This window comes from Miscanthus floridulus, chromosome 2 (genome assembly GCF_019320115.1).
Source record: "Miscanthus floridulus cultivar M001 chromosome 2, ASM1932011v1, whole genome shotgun sequence".
NCBI lineage: Eukaryota > Viridiplantae > Streptophyta > Magnoliopsida > Poales > Poaceae > Miscanthus > Miscanthus floridulus.
Window position 1 is genome coordinate 175199515 of NC_089581.1, and position 25923 is coordinate 175225437.

The 25923-nt window shown below is 44.4% G+C and overlaps 1 protein-coding gene and 1 pseudogene across 2 annotated transcripts; both read left to right on the plus strand.

Annotated features, from left to right (window-relative positions):
• Positions 1-5958: 5958 nt before the first annotated feature.
• LOC136540766 (heavy metal-associated isoprenylated plant protein 30-like) lies at positions 5959-7854 on the plus strand. Of its 2 annotated transcripts, none has more exons than XM_066532779.1 (2): positions 5959-6286; positions 7232-7854. In XM_066532779.1, the coding sequence occupies exons 1-2, from the start codon at positions 6095-6097 to the stop codon at positions 7625-7627; spliced, it is 588 nt and encodes a 195-aa protein (XP_066388876.1). In that variant the 5' UTR covers positions 5959-6094; the 3' UTR covers positions 7628-7854. The 2 variants fall into 2 exon arrangements, with proteins under 2 accessions (XP_066388876.1, XP_066388877.1); XM_066532780.1 differs by having other exon boundaries at positions 7235-7854.
• Positions 7855-18197: 10343 nt separating this feature from the next.
• Positions 18198-24706, plus strand: LOC136540767 (tobamovirus multiplication protein 3-like; annotated as a pseudogene).
• The last annotated feature ends 1217 nt before the right edge of the window (positions 24707-25923 follow it).

Consider the following 25923-nt stretch of genomic DNA (forward strand, 5'->3'; position numbering starts at 1 on the left):
TCGATCTCATATTAGTTTCAAGGACATTGAAATTTCCCATATCTGTCACCCTTGACTATGGAAGCAGGTGAAGACTTATAATTTTGCATACTGTATTTTTTTAGAACTTTTTCTAAGTATGCCATTTGTGATAATCCTAAAACCTTCTTTTCTCTATCTCGGTGAATCTCTATTCTTAGGGCGAACGAAGCTTCACCGAGATCCTTCGTATCAAACTTTGAGGACAAGAACTTTTTTGTTTCTAGTAGTAGATTAACATCACTGCTAGCGAGCAAGATGTCATCCACATACAAGACTAGGAAAATGTTTTTTCCATTCTTGAACTTCGCATAAACGCAATTGTCCTCTACATTTTCTTGAAATCCAAACTTTCTTATTGTACTATCAAACTTCAAATACCACTGTCTTGAAGCTTGTTTTAATCCATAAATGGATTTCTTCAGGAGGCATCACATACGTTATTTTTCTTCCACAACAAAACCTTTCGGTTGTGCCATATAACTATTTCCCTCTAGATCCCCATTTAGGAATGCCATCATTACATCCATCTAGTGTAATTCTAAATCGTAATGTGCTACAAGCGTCATTATGATTCTAAAACAATCCTTACATGAGACTAGAGAAAATGCCTCATTGTAATCTATACCTTCTCTTTACATGAAGCCTTTCGCCACAAGTCGCGCTTTGAATCTTTCTATATTTTCTTTGGGGTCATGTTTGGTTTTATAGACCCATTTATAGCCTACTGTCTTGGCTCCTTTAGAAATTATTTCTAAGTTCCAAACACCGTTGGTTTTCATTAATTTTATTTTATCTTCCATGGCTTCAAGCCATTTGGATGAGTGAGCGTTTCTCATGGCTTCTTCAAATGAGGTGGGATCATCCTTTATTTGAAATTTCTCATATTCATAAACTTCATAATCATCGGGAATGGCTGATCTCCTAACTCTTTGAGACCTTCTAGGGGCCTCGTTAGATAATGCTTGTTCTACATAAGGTTATTGTTGCTCTCCCTCATGTGTGACAACGGGTTCTAGGGGATCCTGAAGGACAGGTTCCTCATGCTCATTCATTATTGCCATAGGAGAACTAACAACATGTGCTATTACTACAGTGTCTTGCATTGTTGATACAGCAACAACAGATAGCGTAAAGAATGGCTCCTGAATCATAGGAGTTGGCACTTATACCCGCTTCTCTTCAAAACTAATTTCTCGCGCTACCATACTCCCCTTGATCATATCATCCTCCAAGAAGATAGCATGACTAGTTTCTACAAACTTTGTTTGTCTGTCAAGACAATAAAAACGATAATATTTTGACTTTTCTAGATAGCCAATGAAATGACAACTGATTGTCTTTAAGTCTAGCTTTCCTATGTTTGGGTTAAATACTTTTGTCTCAGCTAGACAATCCCACACACGTAAATAGTCAAGTGAGGGTTCATTTCCTGTCTATAACTCATACGGTGTTTTGGGCACTGACTTACTTGGCACTCGATTAAGAATATGAATGGCGGTTTTCAACGTCTCCATCCATAAACTTATCGGTAAGGTAGAGTAACTTATCATGCTTCTCACTATATCCATTAAGGTACGGTTGCGTCTTTTAACTACTCCATTCTGCTGAGGCTTGTTCGGTGTAGAATACTGGGCTACTATGCCATTTTCTAGTAAGAACCTTGTAAAAGGTCTAGAAACTTGGTCATATGGGGTGTGTCGACCGTAGTACTCGCCTCCACGGTCGGACCTTACTACCTTAATCTCTAAGGTGTGCTGATTTTCTACTTCAGCCTTGAATATTTTAAATTTATCCAATGCTTACAATCTTTATTTAATTGGATAAATATAGCCAAAACGAGAATAGTTATCTGTGAATGTTATAAATGAATCAAAACCATCCACACTATTTACAAAAAAAGGACCACATATGTCTGTATGAACTATTTTTAAAATTTCTACGATTCGTTTGGCATCTTTCTTTATTTTTTAACATACTTTCCTTTTATGTAATCTATGCATTGTTCTAAATCTGAAAATTCTAAGGACAGAAGAATTGATTTCTTAATCAATCGCTCTATTCTTCCCCTCAAAATATGGTCTAAACGATAGTGCCATAATTTCAAAGATATATCATGCACTCTCTTTCACTTATTTATTGCATTCATAAATGAGGAAGTATTCTCATTCTCAGTACTTACATCATTCACATTCTCAGAAAGTGATAATAAATAAAGCTTGTCTTGTCGGAAGGCAAGACCAACACATTTATTATTATAAACAATCTGATATTTGCCATTACCAAAATGGCAATCATATCCATCGTCATCTAAACGTGAAACACTTATTAAGTTTTTTCGCAAAGAGGGTACAAATAGAACATCTAAAAGCTTAAGTAGAAAACCATCAACTAATTCTAGAGAAAGATCTCCAATGGCTTCAGCTTCAACTCTATTTGCTACTTTAATTCGTCTTTCTCCTCTTTGCAGGGTCCTCGTACTGAATCCCTATAATAAATTTGCAACGTGAACAGTTGCTCCTGAATCAATCCACCAAGTAGATTTTGCATAACTTAAATATAAGGATTCATCTATGAGTCCCAAATCCATTGGCTTCAGCTTCGAAGCCATGTTACTTATCTTCAGTATATTCTCTCTGATACCACCACAAGTATATTTCTCATTGAACAATTTCTTAATCAAAGGATTGGCATAAGCCTTTAAAGAGCCAGTGAACTGACTCTCCACCTTCTTAAGATATTTTGTGGCATTATCATAATCTGGGATAGACCCTCTTATCGTATTTGAAATTGTGGACTTAGCCACCATCAAGCACTTGCGGTTTGAAATATTCCATTTCTTGCGTTCGAGATCATACTCCATCCGCACTTCTGCATGATCTCGCTGCCGAGCAGTGAAGTCAGCATCAGACTCATTTTCTTTCCTCACCGGGTCCACTCGCTCAGTAGGACACGGGAAGATAAGCGCTAGGTCATTTTTAGACAGCGTAAGTGCTAGTTCATACTTCTCTCGCCATACCCTATAGTTGCCTTCTTCAAGAGGTGGTATGCGCGAGATGAATGCCATTGGGTTGAGTCTTGAAAAACATCGTCAGAGATAGTGAGAAAATATGACATCATAATTGTATGATTTAATTTAACGTTGGTCAAAATTAAAACATACAACATTCTTATATACTAATTCTACTCTGTTTGGCAGAAATAGAATTAATGCATGGAAAACTTATGAATAAACATTATAATATTGTTATTATCAACGTTGGTCAGAAAAATAATAATATTATAATTTACTGATTAAAAAATTACTACTCTTCAAATTAAATTCTTCCATTGGTTCGAATTTAATTATAAGATCATAAACTATTACATTGCAGCGGAAATATGAAAAAAAAATTATGTATCTACTTTTCAGAAGCATTAACTGTACTAATGTATTCTCTGAAAAATTATCTCGTTAGTTTAAATTTTGACAGAGATTTAAACTGGACAATGTGACGGCGTTGGGCGGTGGCGGTGCTTCCCATCGCTGGCAACGCCCCCTCACTTAGATCGGTTTAGGGTTTTGGGGATGTAGGTGGGGCGTCTAGCGGCTCAGGTGAACTTCATGCTTTGTGCCCCGGCCCCTGCCTCCCTTTTTATGGCGCTGTGCGACGGGACCCACTAACCATGGAACGGTTGGGCGTCCCCGATCATAGCACGGATCCAAGAATCCAATTGACCGTTGGGCCAATTGGTGGAGATCACCTAACAAAGGAAAGTTTTTAAGTGAGCGACGTGCACAATGATTATGGTGGGCGATATGCAATTAGACATCAATGGCTGGCGCTTAAAGTTGACAAAAGCATAATTTCTGCACTGACAGATATTAAGGGGAAAAGCGTGGCCGGCCCTGTTGAGACTTATCTAAAATACATGAGATACTAGTGCTACTAGTACTATGTGACTGAAGAAACATGAAATGTGGGAGCCATGAGACAAGACAGGCTCCCTGAAAAAAATATCAAACAGAGACAGCAGGCCAATGGTCAAAAAGAGGAGCTTTTCATTTAAGTTTCCTAATTAGTGGGTGTAATGGCGACAAATCTCTAGCCGAAAGAATCGGCAGCTGGGCCTATTATAAATTTGCAATCCATTGTTGATTGGTATTGGTATGGCAGACACTGTTCTTTAACAGTCTGACCATTGTTCACCTGAAACAAGGATTCAGATAGCATATGGCTTCAGGTAAGAGTGAGTAGGGCTTGATCAAACAAAGGCAAGGCGGCATTAATTCTCGGCGCCGCACATCAACTTGTCACTTCGCTCGTTGCGATTACGTGTAGCGCATTTTCATGGTCTAATTAAGCAACTAGCTCACCCTGTGTAGGCAGATGATGATTTAACAGAGTGGAGTAATCGGCACACTGGCTGGGGCTGGGCTGGCCAGCCCCTTCACAAAAGCACTGTTTATCAGAACCAGTCAGCAGTACTTCTCTCTCATATAAATGAACCAGCAATAATATAAACCAGCCAACTGAAAATCTTGTCAGCTCTATTATGCCACAAAATAATATCTCTAGCTACCTAGATACTCCTTTGCGAGGCATTATTGTCGTATCAACGGACGCATCGATGCTGTTCGAGGTTCGAGAGCTGGAATAAGCACAAGCGCAAGAATTCAGAAAACCGACAGACAAAATTCACACACAGTGTCAGCACACAGAAGAAAAGAAAGCAGGAGCAGAGTTGCTCTGACAGCTACAGACTATGTTAAGAGAACTGGAGAACTGAGAACATGCAATAGTAGTGCACGCCGTGTGTAGAAAAGCCTGGACAGAATAAGCACAGGGCATAATATCATCGAGGGAGGCATGAGCTTTGGAACTCGTACCGCTGCGAGGTACTGTAGAGGGAGAGGAAGATTTTTTTTCTGAAACTTTTTCCTGCTATCTCCCCAACTGAACATATGTTCCTCTTTCAGACACTTTTCCTGCCTTCTGCATCACTACATGGTTTGAATTAGTCACTAAGCGAGCAGAGCTTGTTTAGGAGAGAAACCACTCTCTAAACCTAAACAGAATATGCACTGCACTTCAATATTCCATTGTTGCCAACACCTTAGGGGTCATTTGGAACTCAAGTCATTTCGCAATAATTGTTTAGAAATTTTACATAAATTGATTCATTTTCACATGAAAAACGTAGAAAACAGGAAATTTTTCCTCGTTACAAAGGACCTAGACAGGCAGTGTCACTGAGTGATCAGAAAATCAAAATCGAGCGTGGATTCAAAAGGGAACCCTAGACGCTCCTCTCCTCATGCTTGTTTGTTTCTGACCATTGTTATTGTTCTCTGCCGAGCGTTTGAATTGCAAGATCATGTAGTAATGGGGTCGCCGTCTCGTCGCCGGCATAGATTATTCACTCGTGCTGCCATTCATGTCTGTCATGATGCACCAAAACCAAAAGAGCTCGAGGACATGCACATCATTGTGCAGCTAGCTCATCACTCTGCCAGCAGCAAATAAAACACATCGCCCGTAATCTTTCTCCTAGCTTAACTTTCAGCATTTCAAATTCCTAAGAACATCAACAGAACATGATTAGGAAGTAGTGCTCCATAGCACTACTAGTCCACGGCTGACGTGGCAGAACATGTGTACCGGCGGACTGGCCAGCACCCAGCAGGCAGCAGCTCCCTGCCCCCCTGGCTGGCTGGCTCTCACCACACCAGCAGGTGACCAGGGCCCCTCTTTTTCCTCCCAGTCTCCCAGAATTCAAGCACCAATACGAGGGTGGAAAAAAAAACAAAGAGTAGGGCGCGGCAGCGGCGGCGAGAGAATAAAAGCAGCGGCAGTGGCAGAGGCGAGAGGCACTCGACTACTCCTACTCGAGCGTCCAACGCCAACCCAACCCGAGCTCGCAGGCAAAGAAATCCCAGGCAGGCAGGCGTGCACGGCGCGGCGGGGAAACCAAACCCTCCCTGCGCAACCAAGGGTATTCCTGCAGAGAGGGGCAGCTCGCCGCCGTAAGCTTCCTTTCCCAAGCCTGAGCCACACGCGGTCGCCGCTCGCGCGAGAGAGCTGTATAAGTCGCCATGTCGGTTTCGTCGTCGCTGTCCAACTTCCTGCTCTGCTGCTTCTACCCGTCCGCCGCCCACCGCCACGGGCACCGCGGCGGCGCGTACTACTACAGCAGCCACCCGACGAGCGCCAACACCCAGTACTACCACGAGGGCCCCTTCGCCGGGCGCAGGATGGGCCGGAGCAGCAGGCCGCTGTCGCTGCAGGTGCGTCCGTTGGCTTTGGGATTTGGTTCTGCTTCTCCTCCTCCGCCTCTGCTCGCGTGCTCTGTTCTTTCGTCAGGCATCAGGCATGCATGCGAAACAAACCACAAATGGCTGGCAGAGTAGATGCATTCAAGTACGGCGACTAGGCCATTCGAATGCGACGTGACATGCACAGATTTGTTCTGTGTCCGCCACCATTATTTTTTCGAATTCTTCGCAGGTTTAATGTCCAGGAATTACTGTAGCGTGCGCTGTGTGGTCATATAGTTGCATACAGTAATCCTTTGGCGTGCGCGTGCATGCGGACGCCCCCTGTTGAAAACAGCGACGACCTTGCATGCGTCCTGAAAAGAAAGCGAGAAAGGGAGAGAGAAAGAAAAGAAAAGAAAAGAAAAAAAGAAATACAGAGGGAAGCCTTTTTCTCGGTTGCTGAAGCTGAAAGCACCGGTGTCGAGACCAGCATAGCATGCTGTAAATTGTTCGAGTACAATACTAGTACCCTTATGTTTTGTGAACAGTGAACTTTTCACCACAGTAAAATATACTACTACATATGCATGATCTTTTTAATCTTGTCCGGAGACATCATCATCACATCACATGACTAGCTACATGACTACTCCCTCAGCCCAAAACAAATACAATTATAGGAAAATACAATTATGAAAATCTTGCCAGTCAAACAATCTTAACTTTAACCAAATTTACAATAAATAGTATTAGTATTTATGTCTCTAAATAAATTTGTTACGAAAATAAGTTTCGTAATTAATCTAATAATATTTATTTTATATTATAAATGTTAAGGCTTTTTAATATAATTTTGATCAAAGTTTAAATCATTTGACTTCTTAAAAAACATGAGAATTGTTTTTTTTTTTTTGAACGGAGGTAGTACATGAACTGACTGACGAACGAACTACTCCATGACATGACCATGGTCAGCAGACGGTGGAGCTGAAGGTGCGGATGTGCTGCTCGGGTTGCGAGCGGGTGGTGAAGCACGCGGTGAGTCGGCTGCGCGGGGTGGACTCGGTGGAGGTGGACGTGGAGATGGAGAAGGTGACGGTGACGGGGTACGTGGACCGGCACCGGGTGCTCAAGGAGGTCCGCCGCGCCGGGAAGAAGGCGGAGTTCTGGCCCAACCCGGACCTGCCGCTGCACTTCACCTCCGCCAAGGACTACTTCCACGACGAGGAGTCGTACCGCCGCACCTACAACTACTACCGCCACGGCTACAACGGCGACAAGCACGGGCAGCTCCACGAGCCACACCGCGGCGCCGACCCCGTCAGCAACATGTTCAACGACGACGACGTCAACGCCTGCTCCATCATGTAGTAGCCACCGTTCTTCCTTCGATCGGGCTGCCTGCTGGCCGGGAGACCAGCCCGTTGTGTGATCATTGTGTATGTGTTCTCAGTGTAGTAGCAGGGTCAAGTGACAGGCGGTGTCTCTGTGCTCATCAGCTCATGCGTGTAACAAATGGATGGTGCGAGTTGCAACATGGAATGAGTAGCGGTGCCCTTTACGGGTTACAATGTTACATGATGCAATGCAATTGGCAACGGGCAATGGCTCTTAGATTGATCTCTAATTTTAAATTGGGCCCAACGGTTCAGTTGAGCCTTTGATCCACGCCCTGATCGGGGACGCCCAACCCACTATGACTGGAGGACCCCTGTCACACTGCGCAACAAATAGAGGTGGGGCCGGCAGCTTAACTCACTAGGTTCGCCTGAGCCGAGCTCCCCACCGACAAACCCTAAACTAATGAGGGGCGCAGCCAGTGACGGGAAGCACCTCAGCAACAACACTGCACCGCCTTTGGACTGCGTCACCGGACTCCACTGCCTTCACCGCTGGTCGCCACCGTGCATCACCGACGCCGTCTTCACCGACCGTCGCTACCCTAGCGCAGACACTGATTCCATGGCGGACGCGAGCGGATCCTCCCCTACAGTGTCAGGTCCGACACGTTCTTCTACTCCACCCCTCTCTGTCTCTCTCGTTACACTAGTAGATGTTCTAGGGCTTATGATTATATTCAATAGCAAGTACCCGACTAGATTGCTCTTAGTGATACTGTAGGTCTGACAATGGTATCAGAGCGAAGTTTTTTAGGGTTTTTAGATCTAGAACGGGTGAACGATAAGCAACAGTTTAGATCCATTTGGATCTGAGAAGAGAAGAGGGTTACCTAACCCTAACCCTAATCGGGTGAAGAAACGAGTAAGAGGGCTCGTTTTTTTAGAAAAGAACTCGAATCCTAGCCCAAACCCATAAAGAACAGCACGAGGAAGATAAACAGTGAAACCCTAACCTGAAACCTAATCAAACCCTAACCCTAATCCCAATCGGTGAAACTCAAGAAGAGGAACAAGATCTAGAAGGGGAAGAAGGGGAAGGGAAAGAGTCTTACCTTGCCGCTGCCGTCACCGTCATTGTGCGGGAAGCACCGCTTCGCCGGTGCGTGAAAAGAAAGTGCCGCTGCCGCTCAGGCACGGCCTCCACGGGCGCGGTAGCGCACCGCTGCCAGGCCGCTCGACGGCGACGCGCTCACCCGTTGGGGAGCGCGCACGTCGGCGAGGGGGCCGGCGATGGCGTCGCCATGGCTCGGCTCTCTGTGCTCACTTTTTCGCTCGGTGCACTGCGGGGCTAAGAGAGTAAGAGAGAGGAAAGGAGGTAGCAAATGAGTTAGGGTTTTGGGGGAGGGAGCCCCGTCGCTATTTTGATCGGTCGATCTCACCGCGCAGCTGTTGGATCAAAACGGACGGCACTGGTTGATCGAGCCAACTAGCGGCCCAGGCGGGCGAGTGCGTCGCACGGCTTTGCCGGCCCAGGCCCAGGTTGCAGCCTGGGTGCGGGCAGCGCGCGCGCAGAGAAGTGGGCCGAGCTTGTTTTCCCTTGCTGGTACAATGAACAGTGCTGAAATGAGTCATTTTTTGTTTTTTCTTCTTCCAGTAAATATTCATTTCCTGGAAAATAGATAAATGGCTTAAAGAAAATAGAAAAGAGATTTTTCCTATGGGTAAAATTCAATAAATTGAGATTTTTTTTCCACCGCGTATTTAAAGTTATAATTTTCATTATTAAATTCAAACCAACAGGAGAATTTAATTTTGAAAAATAGATATGTTTTTAGTTTATTATAATATTGTTATTATTCTGACCAACGTTGATTAATGGCAATATTATGATGTTTAGTCATGCATTAATTCTATTTCTGTCCAACGGTGATGTAGAATTAGTGTAGATGACAATTATATGTTTTAATTTTGACCAACGTTGGAACTAAGGCATGCAATCATTATTATTATGTTTATGTTCTCACTCTATATGAATTATGTTTTTGGCAGATACAACTTAATGGGTTGTATCAGAGATCTCCACTCTCAAAGGTGATAACTACACAAAGTGAAAGAAAAAGATTGACCTGGCCTTCATCTTGGCTGAGGTGGACTGTGTAGTCACCTCGCTGTGTCACACTAAGCCTGTGGCACCGGTGAGGAAGACAAACGAGGCTGATGCCGTTTGGGCAACCAGAGAAAAGGATTTTGCATCCCAAAAGATGTTCTATGACCTTGAGTATAGGAAGTATGTCACTGCCAATAAGAAATATATGGTTGTGATAAAGAACACGATTAAACCTACAATTATGGGTTCGATCCCAGAGTGTGACACCGTCACCGAGTACCTTAATAGAATAAAGAGTCAGTTCACTGGCTCTTCAAAGATATATGCTACCCAGCTGATAAAGCAGCTGGTAACAGAGAGGTACTCTGGAATTGGTGGCATAAGAGAGCACATACTAAGAATGAGCAATTTGGTATCCAAGCGAAAACCAATGGATCTCCCTCACAAGGAAGAGTTCCTTATCCATCTGATTTTTACTTCTTTGCCAAAGAAATTTGACACTTTTGTTGTCAATTACAACATATAGCCCGAGAAATGGGACTTAAAGAGACTCATGGCTATGTGTGTGCAAGAAGAGGAGAGAATGAAAGCTGCCAATGATAACACTATCAATTATGTGAAAGACAACCAAAAAAAGAATAATAATGCTAATTCCTCAAAGCCAAAGGGAAAGGGTCTTATGCTGCATCAGCCTCAGCAGAACAAGTTCATAGTAGAGAAAGACCAGTGTCTCTATTGTAAGAAAATAGAACATTGTAAGAAAAATTGTCCTGACTACTTAAAGATGATCATAGCAAAAAAAGGTGAGAACATTATTATGTTCATAAATGAATCCCTCTATGTACAGTATTCGAAATCTACTTAATGGATTGACTCAGGTGCAACTGTTTATGTTGCTAATTCTTTACAGAGATTCCGTTCGACGAGGACTACGCAAAGAAGAGAAAGACACGTTAAAGTTGCAAATGGAGTCCGAGCAGATATCGAAGCCGTTGACGATATTTCTCTAGAGCTTGCTGATGGCTTCACTCTTTTACTTAGAGATATACTTTATGTTCCCTCTTTATAGAGAAACTTGATAATTGTTTTATGCTTGAACAATGATGGATATGATTGCTATTTTGGAAATGGTAAATGTAAGATAACATTTAATAATGCATGTGTTGATCTTGCTATCTTACAAAATGAGCTTTATTTGTTATCACTACGTGATGATGTGAATGTTGTAGCGATGATGGGAACGTTGCGTGCGACAATGAGAATGTATCCTCATCTGTGGATGTAAACATAAAACGAAATAGAGCTCACGATACGTTGTCGAAATTATGGCACTATCGTTTATGCCATATTTCGAATGAGAGAATATAAAGACTAGTTAAGAATGATATTCTTCCTCCATTAGAGCTCTCAGATTTAGAACAATGCAGAGAATGCATAAAAGAAAAGTATGTAAAGAAAATTAAGAAAGATGCCAAATGAAGCGTAGAAATTTTATAGATTATTCACACAGACATCTGTGGTCTGTTTCCTATAAAGAGTGTGGATGGTTATGATTCATTCATAATATTCACAGATAATCACTCCCGTTATGGCTACATTTATCCAATCAAAGAAAGAACAGAAGTATTGGATAAATTTAAGATATTTAAGGCAAAAGTTGAAAACCAACACAATTTAAAGATTAAGATAGTCAGATCCGACCGGGGGGGGAGTACTACGGTCGGCATACCCCATATGGCCAAGTTTTTGGACCTTTTGTAAGGTTCTTATAGGAGAATGGCATTGTAATCCAGTATTCTACACCGGGCGAACCTCAGCAGAATGGAGTAGCTAAAAGACGCAATCATACCCTGATGTATATGGTGTGCAATATGATAAGTTACTCCACCTTACCATTGAGCCTATGGATGAAGGCGTTAAAAACCGTCATTCATATTCTCAATAGAGTACCAAGTAAGTCGGTGCCCAAAACATCGTATGAGTTGTGGACAGGAGAAGTACCCTCACTAAACCACTTACGTGTGTGGGAGAGTCCTGCTGAGTCTAAAGTATTTAACCCAAACATTAGGAAGCTAGATCCTAAATAGTAAGTTGCCATTTCATTGGCTACCCAGAAAATTCAAAAGGTTTTCACTTCTACTGTCCAGACAGACATACAAAGTTTGTGGAAATAAGACACGCTGTCTTCCTAGAGGATGAAATGATGAGGGGGAGCATGGTAGCTCGAGAAATTGACTTTGAAGAGAAGCGGGTATATGCGCTCACTCCGATGATTCATGAGTAATTTTTCTCACTACCTGCTGTCGCTGTACCAACAGTGTAAGATACTGTGGTGCCAGCACCTGTTGTTATTCCGCCTGTGACAATAATGAATGACGATGAGGAACCTATTCTTCAGGATCCAGTAGAACCTATTGCCACACATGAGGAGGAGCAACAACAGCCTCAAATAGAAGATGTGCCAAATGTGGATGCCCCTAGAAGGTCTTAAAGAGTTAGAAAATCAGCTATTCCTGCTGACTATAAAGTATACAATATTGATGAATTTCAAATGGAGGATGAACCCACCTCATTTGAAGAAGCCATGAGAAGTGATCATTCATCAAAGTGGCTTGAAACCATGGAAGATAAAATGAAATTTATGAATACCAATAAAGTTTGGGACTTGAAAATAATTCCTAAAGGAGCCAAAACAGTAAGCTGTAAATGGGTCTACAAAACAAAACTTGACTCTAAAGGAAATATAGAGAGATATAAAGCACGACCTGTGACAAAAGGCTTTACGCAAAGAGAAGTGATTGATGACAATGAAACCTTTTCTCTAGTCTCATATAAAGATTCCTTTAAAATCATAATGGCATTAGTGGCACATTATGATTTAGAATTACATCAGATGTATGTAAAGACGATATTCCTCAACGGAGACTTGGAGGAAAATGTTTACATGGCACAACCGAAAGGTTTTGTCATAGAAGGAAAAGAACGAATGAGAAGCCGTCTAAAGAAATCCATTTATGGATTAAAACAAGCTTCGAGACAGTGGTACTTAAAGTTTGATCAGACAATAAGGAATTTTGGGTTTAAAGAGAATGTTGAGTACAATTGTGTCTATGCAAAGTTTAAGAATGAGAAATTTATCTTTCTTGTCCTGTATATGGACGATATCTTACTTGCTAGTAGTGATGTCAGTCTACTACCGGAGACAAAGAAGTTTTTGTCCTCAAAATTTGATATGAAAGATTTTGGTGAAGCCTCGTTCGTTCTAGGGATCGAGATTCACCGAGATAGAAGTAAAAGGGTATCAGGACTGTCACAAAAGACATATATAGAAAGGATTTTAAAGAAATTCAGTATGCACAAATGTAGTCCCTCACCTGCTTCTATAGTCAAGGGCAATAGATATGGGGATTTTCAATACCCCAGGAACCAATATGAGATCGATCAAATGAAAACGGTTCCATATGCTTCAGCTGTCGAAAGCTTGCAATATGCTCAAGTATGTACGCGCTCTGACTTGACATTTATTATCGGGTTACTTGGCAGATTCTAAAGCAATCCTGGAACAGAACACTGAAAATTAGTAAAGAAAGTCTTGCGTTATTTGTAAGGAACGAAAGACCTCATGATGACGTATAGAAGATCTGATTCATTCCATATAGTGGGATATTCAGATTCTGATTATGCGGGAGATATAGAAAATCCACGTCTAGATATGTATTCACTCTCGCAGGGGGAGCTATTTCATGAAAAAGCTCAAAGCAAACCGTCACTACATCGTCCACAATGTATGTCGAGTTTGTAGCATGTTATGAGACAACAGGGCAGGTGAACTGGCTAAAAAAGTCCATACCCGGTTTGAAAATGGTTGACGACATCTATAGACCACTTAAGTTATACTGTTAATCCGACAGTACAGTATGCTCACAACAATAAGTCAAGTGGTGCTGCCAAACATATTGACATAAAGTATTATGTTGTGAAAGATAAAGTCCGGAATCATGTCATAAGTCTTGAGCATATAAGTACCGAAAAGATGCTCGTGGATCCGCTTACAAAAGGCTTACCACCCAACGTGTTCAGAGAACATGTAGCCGGCATGGGTTTAAGGGAAAGCCTATAATTCCTGGACAAAAGAAGGCCCATAGTTAAGTATCTATTTCAGAACAGAGTGGTGTGTTGTAGCTGTTAAATCTATCGGCAATTGACCGTGACGATAAAACATGCTATATGCGCTAATCCGTAATAGAATGAACAAAAGTAAATGATATGAAATTGAGGTGGAGGCCGGCGGCTCAAGTCACGAGGTTCGCTTGAGCCAAGCTTCCCACCGACAAACCCTAAACCCGATCTAGTGAGGGGCGCAGCCAGTGACAGGAAACACCTCCGCCACAATACTGCACCGCCTCCGGACTGCGTCACCGGACTCCACTGACTTCACCGCCGGTCGCCACCACGCATCACCGACGTCGTCTTCACCGACCGTCGCTGTCCTAGCGCAGACACTGATTCCATGGCGGACGCGAGCGGATCCTCCTCTGCGATGTCACGTCCGACATGCTCTTCTACTCTACCCCTCTCTGTCTCTCTCGTTACACCAGTAAATATTCTAAGGCTTATGATTCTATTCAATACCAGGTATCCGATTAGATTTATGCTTCTAGTAATACTATAGGTCTGACCATGGCCACTCTCTATCTATCCACTCCATGGCCCGAGCGCCATGCGTGCGGCGTGCCCTCTGCCCTTCGTGTTCCCCGATTGTTCTTGTTTGAGACACGGCCAAAGCCAATGGGACACCAGAGCATCTTCTTGCTATGCTACCGCAGCGAAAGGCGCGCGGCTTTTACTAGTCGTCTACTCCAGTCGATCTGCTCCATTTTCGCGCGCGCGCGCGGGAGAGCAGCTGAGGCGTAACGGTAGCTAGTAGAACTAGGTTTGGTCGTTGGAGATGGTGGCTACCACTGCTACGCCGGTTAAATATTCAGTACGCTGGTTGGTGGGCATCGCGAAAAGCCTTGGAACTGGGAAAGCTAGCTAGTGTTCTTGAAGTCCGTGATAATTGCACCAATTGAGCCACAGTGCAGCCGCCAGCAACAGTAGGCTAGAATACTCTAATGGATCAGGTTTTTGATTGATAGTTACAGTCACTCACGCCAATGGAAAAGGGAGTTCGTGATTGATTCTAATCCAACCTTATCAGGTCATTGGGAACTCCAGTGACAGGAGTTAACGAGCTTGCCAAGCAAGCATTTTGTAGATACACAGTAGATGTGAAGAAAATTAAGGTCCTGTTTGGATCTCGTAGTTTAAAGTTTAGGGGGTGTTTGGTTCTTTAGTCGCTCTTAAAATTCATGTCACATCGAATGTTTAGATACTAATAAGGAGCATTAAATATAGATTAATTACAAAACCAATTACATAGATGGAGGCTAATTTCCGAGACGAATTTTTAAGCCTAATTAATCTGTTATTAGCATATGTTTACTGCAGCACCACATTGTCAAATCATGGACTAATTAGGCTTAAAAGATTCGTCTCGTAAATTAGTCGTAAGTTATGCAATTAGTTTCGTAATTAATCTATATTTAATACTCCATATATGTGTCTAAACATTCGATGTGACATGAATTTTAGGCGTCCCTGTAGAAACCAAACACGCCCTTAATTGGCTACAAAATTCTATACCATTTTAGCACACTTTTGTGTTCTTATGAATTTTTTTTTAGGTTGGCCAAATTTGGACAATGGTTTAAGACTATCTATTTAGAGCCTCAATATCTAAAGGCTATAGGATCTAAACATGTCTCTTTGATTCTGTCGAAAAAAAGAGATTGTGGTTCGCACATGGAAGGGGATCAAGATGTTGTGACCTACTGTAATCGTTGCTCTTTTTGTAATTGCAATTTACTGCTTTCGCCGGACTTGAGCAAAAGCCAATATGTGCACAAACACGCCAAGTGGGCAGGTTCGGGGCAGACATTCTGGACCGCTTGCCTCGAATCATAGTACACAGACCCAGACGCTCATACACGCACACTTACTTATCCCTACGAATTTATGCATATATCCTACCCCTATAAACACATCCGAAAAAGACCGAGACCTGAACGAGAGAACTCGAGATTGATAAAGTCGCCATAAACATCTCACTGTCGGCTAGCAATGTCGTCTAACATGGAAAGAACATCTTTGTTAAATTCTGAAATAAATTCAGAAAAATACAAACCCCGTGTCACGTCGAGGATTAAGAATAATGTTTTCAATGTAAAAGTAAAATCACGTTTTGGATCGAGGTTTTTTTCCAGTGGACAACAGAACCTCTTTGTAGGCCCTGTCTAATAAGGTGAATGTTGATCATGCTATATAATATTTTTTTTAGCCCCGATCTAGCACAGAATGATAATGCCGAGGATGAGATTTTAGGCGGATGATGCTACCATCTTTGATCCTTCTCAATAGAACTAGTCGGGAGAATAAGGTCGAATATTTTATATCTTTATATCTTTATAAACCCTAAGCTCCAAACTTCTCTAACCAAAAGTCCAATTCCTTAGTTGACCCACAATTTCAAACTTGATAACACGAAACAAGTCAAACGCGCCAAATTTTCGGTTCCATGTCAAGCAAATAGACCCCTTGTGTCTGGCTTCGCATAGTGGACTATCCAGTCAGCACCACCGCTAGAGGATGTCATGTGCCAAAGCAAGACCCAGCAGAAACGGCCGCAGACTCACCGTGAACCCGCCCGCCTTCCACATCCACAGATCCTGTGATGGACGGCTACCAACGCTCGAAAGTCCATAGATCGGGTCCACGGCAGTTCGCTGGGATTGACCTGCCTGCCTCGCCTCCTCGCCGCATGGCAACCCGCCTCCCTTCGCCTCAGCAACAGCCGAACCGAGGTATATTTAACTTTTTAGCATTATAACGGCTGTCATATCTTTATATAGCACTTTTAGAATTACTCCTATATATTTAGAATCAAAAAGAATATTTGATATATTCTTACTATTTTTACTGATGTGGCACGTCAATTTGACCCGAGAGGCTAGATCGGCCACAGAAAACGACATTTTTACCCCTCGTATATTTCATCTATCTCTCTCCCTTCTTCACTCGAACTCCGACCATGGCTGACCACCTCCTTCACCGCCACCAAGTCCTCCTCCTCCGCCTAAGCCGCCTCCAGCTCCACCACCGAGGCCGCCTGCACCCCCACTAAAACCACCACCCTTCCCTCCTCCAAACCCAAGCCTACACTGTGCCCAAGGCCGCCACCAAGCCCGCACCCACCGCACAGGTTCTACTTCTCCAAGGACCTCGCCTGGGCGGCAGTGGCGGACCCAAGATCTGAACCTAGGGTATACCCAGCAAAAACATTTCACAATCAATATAGTATATAATCTAAGATATAATATAAACTTAGCGGATACAAGCAGAATCGAGCACCAGTCAAGAGGAGATATAGTCATGGGACTAATATCTTAAGAACATTAGACTTCTAATTTAGACTTTTTAAATCTAACTAGTAATAATAATTTTGGCTAGGGTAGTCCTCGGACTACCTGAAATCAGGTTGGGTCCGCCCATGCTGGGCGGTGGCTGCATCTGTGGCGAGCTCGTTGCGGGAGTGGGGAGATGCTTGGGCTTCGCCTGACTCGACGGGGTGGGGGCGGGATCGGCCATCGTGGCCGAGGCGGGGACTACGAACCTCGAGGTGCTCAAGTAGGCCTAGCGCAACGAGAAGCCGTACCGGAGATCATCCGCTTCGACTCGCCCCTCGTCTCCCGCGTCTACGAGCAGATGGGGTCCGCCGTCCGGGCACCTCGCGTGGCCGCACTGCATCTCGGCGCCCCCTCCCTACGACGGCCCGCGGCGGCCCCTCCCCACCATGGTGCCAGATGCGTGGCCCCGGGCGTCGGCGCGGCCAGCCGCGTTGGTGCGGCTAGATGCGCCAGCCAAGGCGGGTCGATGGTGCGGACCTCCCCGGCCGCGCATCCAACGGGACCCGCTCGGGGTGTTGCAGCCGACGGCGGCGCTGGATGCCGCACGACAGAGGTCCCCGTGGTCCTGGCCCCAAGCAGCGGGATGGCGCTCCGGGTCACGGCGCTCACGACGCGCTGCTGCCTCGAGGTCCGCCGGCGTGGCCCGCGGCGGCTGCTGCAGCGGCGGCGGGGGGAAGGGGACAGGGATGGGGGCGATGGGGACGAGAAGCTGATGGTGGAGACCTCCATGGAGGGTTAGGATGAGAGGCGCGTAGGCGTCGCGTGCTCCAGTGGGGAGGCGGAGCTGAGAGGCGCGTAGGTCGGGATGTATCTTTACCATCATCGGCCACAGTTAGAGCTCAAGCGAGAGCATGAGACGGATGAAGAAGAAACAGATAAGGGGTATAAAAATCATTTCGTATCCCACGGCCACGTCAATAAAAATAACCAGAACATATTAAATACTTTTTTAATAATAAATATATAGCATCAGAGTGATATACGAAGAGGTGACCTGCCGTTGTAACGGTAAAAAGTTAAATATCCTCCGAACCGAAACCCACCAGACGCATTCCCCAAACCGGCAATCCCCAATCCGGCCGCCTCGACGAATTTTGATTGCTTCCAGCTTGGGCCTCCCGATCGCTCGCGCGCCTCCGTTTGCTTCGCATTCTAGAACCTAGCATTTGATTTGATTCCGCCGCTTGATCCGGCCCCGAGGAGGAGGCGAGGGAGTGGTGAAAGGTTGCGAGGCCATGGCGGGGCCGTCTCCGGCGGCGATGGACGCCTGGTGGGACGACGTGAACAACTCCACGCTGTGGCAGGACCGCACCTTCCACGCCCTCGCCGCGCTCTACGGCGTCATTGCAGTCGTAGCCCTAGTAAGCCCTATCCCGCCGCACGATTTTTCCCTCCTCCTGCTTAGCTTAGCTTGCGATTGGGGGTCCGTTTTGGTTTGGAACCACGAGCTAAAGCGGGGACGAGGGTTCAAGCGCGTAGATTTGAGAGTTGAGACTCGTTTCTGGGCCTTCCGAATTGTACGGCAACCATCTAGCATAGTCTGTATTCCATATGTGAATGATAGAAACTGAGGCAGTGGTTACCGATCTCATTAGTTCATTTGATGTGAATTTCGTCAGGTCCAACTGATAAGAATCGAGTGCCGGGTTCCTGAGTATGGGTGGACAACACAGAAGGTGTTCCATTTCCTAAATGTCATTGTCAATGGTGGTGAGTTCATTGTTGTGCTTATCCAATGCTTACTCAGTGGTCATACTACACCTTAGTATCCTGGTCATGATCTGTGGTGAACTGGTGTCTGTGTATGCAGTGAGGTCAACCGTGTTTGTTCTGCGGCGGAACGTGCAACTTGTACACCCTGAGGTTTGTGTAAGGAGGCAATTTTTATTTCGTTTCCGTCAGCTGGTTGGAAAAAAAAACTGTAGTAATGTGTATCAATACTTCCTTGTAGATATTTCAACATGTGCTTATTGATTTGCCTGGCCTAGCATTCTTCACGACCTACGCTCTGCTAGTGCTCTTCTGGGCTGAGATTTACTATCAGGTTAGGTTTTAGTTCAACAGTTTTTTTCCATGGTTCCATGACTGCTGCTGTGCTCATTGTTTTATGCTGATGTTTGCTAGGCACGTGCAGTGTCGACCGATGGGCTCCGGCCAGCTTTCTATACAATCAATGGAATGATCTATGTCATTCAGGTAATTTGCGTATTTGGATTTCTCACTTATGGGCTTATAAGACCATGTACTAGCCAAAGAACAGCCTCTCTCTCTTTTTCTCCATGTCAATGGCTCCTGGTTCCTAGAAGGTTGATAAGATGTTTTAAGTTTGCACCGGTGCTTAATGTGTGCTAACAAGGACAAGGTAGATGGTAGTTAAGCCTATTTAAACACCAGTTTGCATTGTAGGAATTAACTTCTATTTTTGTGCTTAATGATATGACAACATTCTCTCTCTTTAAGCACTCATGTATAAGCACCTTGAATTGTACACGTCCTAACAAGTTTTGATTTTTTTTCTTATATCAACTTTTATGTCAAAGGATTGATGTGGCAGTAATCAATCTCTTGATGATGTAAAGTGATCACATGAAAAAGTTGGGGACATTGTTATGGATTAGAAAATACTAGCACGAGTATGGTTCAAGTATTATTGGTTTTTGTCGAACAACTGAGGAGAGTTGTGTGTCATTTCTTTTAAGAGAGAAGAAATAATATAAAGGAGAGGCGAAAGAAGCCCCTCCCAACACACTCAACACACACAGGGCAAGACAAACACTCTAGTCACTTAAGACTTTTTTTCTGGAATATGCAGGAGAGCTGTGTATCATTGTATTAAGATAGGGGAAAAAAAGGAGGGCTTAATTAGCCAATACAAAACTCACACAACACCACACACGGCGGCGCAACGCAGGAACCCTCCACCGACGGCGGGCTCGCGGTGTCCTTCCACGGCGACGGCTAGCTGGTCGCGAGCACGGGGGCGGGCGGAGGGCGACCGTCCCGGCGGCCGACGGCGGCGGCGGCTCGGAGGGCTGCTTGCGGTTGCGTCTCGGGCTCGGTCTCGGAGGGCTCCAATCGGCCACTCGACCTATACAGGTACCCTCACGGCCTCACACTCATCCTCACCGTCTATTGCGCCCGCCACAGCGCACAAAGGCGCCACAGGACGCCAAATCGGCGCCACAGGGACGCCACGGCGCTATGGCGGACGCCATACACGCCGGAGCCGTGGCGTCGCCGTGGCGAGAGCCAGAAAAACGCCACGGCGATATGGCGACGATATGGCGTCGGTATAGCGACGCCTTAACAACTATGACAAACGCGCATGTTCAAAAACGAGAAACGACCAAAACCACAACTACATGAGCCGCTAACCACCATGACTAGCAGCAACCAGACCTCTGAGACCCTTGGCGCCTGCCAGCATCCAGTGATCGGCCTCATCCTGTGCAAGGAGAAGCGCCCGATCCAACCTGTGCCAGACACCATTAAACACTATGTCGTTCCTTTCCTTCCAAAGGATCCAAGCACCCAGCATGACCAGTGGGTTAAAGCCTTGCTCAACGTCCTTGTTGAAAGTGCTGCCAGCTTGTTGCCACCAATCAAAGAACCTTGTCGAACATGGTTGAGGTGCAACATCCGGTAAACCAAAACGATGGAGCAGCTGGTGCCAAAATTGCCGTGAGAAGACACATGAGCATAGGAGGTGCTGGATGTTTTCATCCTCCTGGTCGCAAAATGGGCAATGCTGAGGATGGGGCAGACCACGTCGAGCATGTCTATCAGCCGTCCAACAACGGTTATGTGCCACTAACCAGAGGAAAAATTTACACTTCCTGGGAGCCCAGTTACTCCAAATCAATTTGCTTGGCTCAAAAAGGATTGCTCCAAGGAAGAAAGCCTCATACGCCGATTTGGTAGAGAATTCTCCTGAAGCCTCAAATTTCCATTTGTGAACATCATCAACCTCAGGTTGAAGTACTACTTCCTGGACCAAGTCCCAAATATCTAGATATTCAGCCAAGACTGCTACAGAATAGTGGCCTTGGATATCTTGCACCCAACTATTATCCATTAGCGCTTTCCTAACAGTGCGCCTTCTTTCCCGCCTTTTTGGTACACATGCAAATAGATGAGGGGCCAGTAACTCAATAGAAGACCCATTCAGCCATTTATCGTTATAAGGGCTGAAGCTCCTGCCATACACCACAGGCTACCAGCCTACTTCATTGGCCACCGTTTGGAGGAGGCCGTGAACATTTGACCTAACCCCTTCAAAAGCACATCACTGTGGTGTTTACACGGTTCCCAGGATGTTAGAATGTTTAGGGAGTTTAGACCTTTGCGCAGTTCCTTGGAAACACTTCTGGTGGTATTTTGTACCACCAACTTGGGAACACTTTCAAGTATTATTTTCAGTGGGTTTGTTGTGTAACATTAAGACAACTATATGGCAAGATGTCATAAAAATATCAAACAGCGAAATAAAGAAACGCTATAGTTTAACACTTTAAATTAACTGTCCTAACGCCAATGATAAGTGTGAGGACCAAGAACTCCTCTTACTTTCTGATTGTCTGATCTGATACTTGCTGGAAGTACTGCATGAGAATGCCCTGGTAACTAGCACGTCATATTCAGTTAATTGCTTGTTATACTTTAGCTTGTGAAGTGGCACTTTTTCAAGTCTATCAGCCGTCCAACAACAGTTATGTGCCACTAACCAGAGGAAAAATTTACACTTCCTGGGAGCCCAGTTACTCCAAATCAATTTGCTTGGCTCAAAAAGGATTGCTCCAAGGAAGAAAGCCTCATACGCCGATTTGGTAGAGAATTCTCCTGAAGCCTCAAATTTCCATTTGTGAACATCATCAACCTCAGGTTGAAGTACTACTTCCTGTGGACCAAGTCCCAAATATCTAGATATTCAGCCAAGACAGCTACAGAATAGTGGCCTTGGATATCTTGCACCCAACTATTATCCATTAGCGCTTTCCTAACAGTGCGCCTTCTTTCCCGCCTTTTTGGTACACATGCACATAGATGAGGGGCCAGTAACTCAATAGAAGACCCATTCAGCCATTTATCGTTATAAGGGCTGAAGCTCCTGCCACACACCACAGGCTACCAGCCTACTTCATTGGCCACCATTTGGAGGAGGCCGTGAACATTTGACCTAACCCCTTCAAAAGCACATCACTGTGGTGTTTACACGGTTCCCAGGATGTTAGAATGTTTAGGGAGTTTAGACCTTTGCGCAGTTCCTTGGAAACACTTCTGGTGGTATTTTGTACCACCAACTTGGGAACACTTTCAAGTATTATTTTCAGTGGGTTTGTTGTGTAAAATTAAGACAACTATATGGCAAGATGTCATAAAAATATCAAACAGCGAAATAAAGAAACGCTATAGTTTAACACTTTAAATTAACTGTCCTAACGCCAATGATAAGTGTGAGGACCAAGAACTCCTCTTACTTTTCTGATTGTCTGATCTGATACTTGCTGGAAGTACTGCATGAGAATGCCCTGGTAACTAGCACGTCATATTCAGTTAATTGCTTGTTATACTTTAGCTTGTGAAGTGGCACTTTTTTCTAGAGTATTTCTCAATAGGTATTTCAAAATTAAGGAATTGTTATGCGATGTCACTTATCATTTCTTTTGCCATCGACCTGTAAAATTCCAGATACTACTGTGGCTGCTCATGTGGTGGAAACCAGTTCAAGCCGTGGTAATTTTGTCAAAGATGTTCTTTGCAGGTAATGTCCTTGTTTCTTTTGGCTTCCCCTTCAGGTTGCAGCACTATGTTTTGCACTGTAAGAGCAATGGAAATTTACAGCATGAAATCATATGGTTTTTATTGTTTTTGGTTCGTGTGAAGTATATAGTTAGATATATTAGTTAATGAAAACATTCATGAAATTTCATAGAAACGATACTCCTACCTGATTAACAAATTCCAGAAACTATAGTTGTAACCTTAGTTTCTTGTATCCACCATTTGACAGGAAAGATATGTGCTGAGTTATTTAAAACAAATTATGTTGCAGTTTATCTCTTCTACTAACATGGATCTACTTTTCAGCTACATCCTTATTTGCTGCCTTTGGTTTCCTTCTCTATGGTGGGAGGTAATGACTTATTCCTTGATATATCATGGTTCTTTAACAAACGAGAACTATGCTATTTGCCATCGGTTGAAACTACAGTATTATGGTTGCACTGCTACTACAGAAAACAATACCTCAGCATGCACGCTAGTGTTAAGAGCAAGAGATTTTCTGTATACTTTGCCCCTTGATTTCTGTAACGTTAGGTTGTTCGAAAAGTAAATAATCCCCATACACTAAATATGTGCATAAATTGAGGCCATGCGAACTTCCTGTATTTTTCTGTTATCTTGAAATATTGTGCTGATCCTTTTGAGTTTTGATAGCAGTAGAGTTAGTTATAATAATGTGGGTATCCTTGTATAGGCTATTCCTGATGTTGCAGCGTTTCCCTGTTGAGTCAAAAGGTCGTCGGAAAAAAATTGAATGAGGTACTTTGCAATCCGTTGTCTTCCGCTATAGAAATATATCTTGATGACTTGTTTGTTTAACATTAAATACATTATCCCCTTCTATGCAGGTTGGCTATGTGACCACCATTTGCTTTGGTTGCTTCTTGATCAGATGCATAATGGTAAATCCTATGTAATACCAATTTGGTTCTGAAATGATTCCAGTAATAGACTGACTTAGCGTGTCTATCTTGCAGATGTGCTTAAGTGCATTTAATAAAGGTGCTGACCTTGATGTTCTGAACCATCCAATCCTGAACTTCTTTTACTACTTGGTATGTTTTTCATTTAAATAAATTGTTTGTGCAGGTTTAGAGTTAATAGTATCTTAGGTGCATCTTTGAACTTACTCTGTGATATCAATTGGATCTCTTATGTATGATCAGTCGTCACACTTGCTGATATTCTTTTCTGCTGGTGTTTGCTGTGTCTTGTGCAGCTGGTTGAGATTGTACCATCGTCTTTGGTGCTGTTCATCTTAAGAAAACTGCCACCAAAATGTGGGATTGCGCAGTACCATCCAATCCATTAGTCAGGATTCAGGAATGTGCATGGTCCATCGCTAACAGGACAAGGCAAATGTGAGTTTTTTTTAGATGAAGGAGGAGACACCATATATCTTTGTTTGTAGGTTAGTAGCTTTCATACGAAGTAGGTCTGGCAAATATAATAGCTTGTTACAAATGTAACCCCACGGTTTGTTGTAATCCCAACAACTGTCACCAATACAACCTGTTTCTAGAATTGAGGTTTCCGTCTGTAAACTCCAGAACAGAAGAAGACACTGAGAATTGTTTGTGATCGAGAGAATGTGTGATAGGATCATAAGATTGGCTATTTAAGAAGAGTCGGTGGTGCTGTACGGGTATATTATAGCAGGTCCTTCTAATTCAGTGAAACAAACTCTGATGAACCTGAAAGATGTTGGTCCACATTTTTTTTTCTTCTTCCTTCGTCCAAAACAGAACGGACCCAGGTAGTAAGTCTGGCAGTGATTATTATGGAATAAATAAAACCAGGAAACCATGAGTAACTTAACCAACTGAGCTATGCTAAGTTTGTGACGTCGGGCCAGTTTAACACCTTTAGAAAACCATCTCCTGAATTCCAGCTGTGAATGGTTTGAAGCACTAATCATGCATGAACCTGCAGCTGCTCGTGAGCTGGAATACCTGCGAGACACTCGGGGTGCCGGAGAGAAGAACTCATCAACTGAAAGACGTTGCTTGTTACTGTACACATAAAAGCTCGCACCTGTCTGATGATCAGTCAGCTTGACAGCATGTACCAGATCACAGGACGAACCAACTTCAGAGAAGTGTAAAGAACAGGACAACAGGTTGGCCGGCGGACCGCCGAGGGCAACGGTCGAACGGAGACTTGGGCTCCTGTGATCTCTCTCTCTCTCTCTCTCTCTCTCTCTCTCGTTGCAAGCATCTCATCTCAGGGAATAATGGCCAATCTCCATTCCCTACTAGGCCTGCTCAGTGCAGACTTGTGCTACTCTGACTAGCAGGTGGCAATGCATTATTCCTGTCCGTCCGAGTCCGAGTCCGAGTCCGACCCAACAGGAATAATGGCCAACCGCCATTCCCGAGCCGGTGCACCTAGTCCGGCGAGCAAACCATGCAGTTTCTATGGCACAGCCACAGCTCCTGGTGGTGAGACTGAAGAGTGCCAGCCACGACCACCATGAGCCTGAACAAAAGAATTCGATCGGCAAGCATTTGCCGAACAGAAAGCGTGTCAGGTCAGGCAAAGTGCTGGGTCGGGCGCCGGCAGGAATCGGGGCCGGGGCCCCCGGAATGATTGCCACGACGACCGGGCCCGGCCGGTCGGTGTCCGCACGCCCGTGCGCGGACGCCGGACGGACAGATGCAACGTATGGGTGGGTCCTTTGAGGAAGCCGGAGTGGAGTGGAGTGGAGCTGGGGAGGGCCAGCGAACCAGGCAGCCGGAAAGATCACCGCGCGGGGTCGTCGAGACTCAAACGACAGGTCGAGTTGAACCGAGGAAAAAAATGTTGGGTCAATTTTTTTTGTTTAAGACCGACCCGACGAGTATTGGCGGATCAGGTCATGCCGGTCCGTTTCTTGATTTTTTTTTCCTGATTTTTTGCCCTATTTTTTGTTGGAGTTTTTCATCCGATACA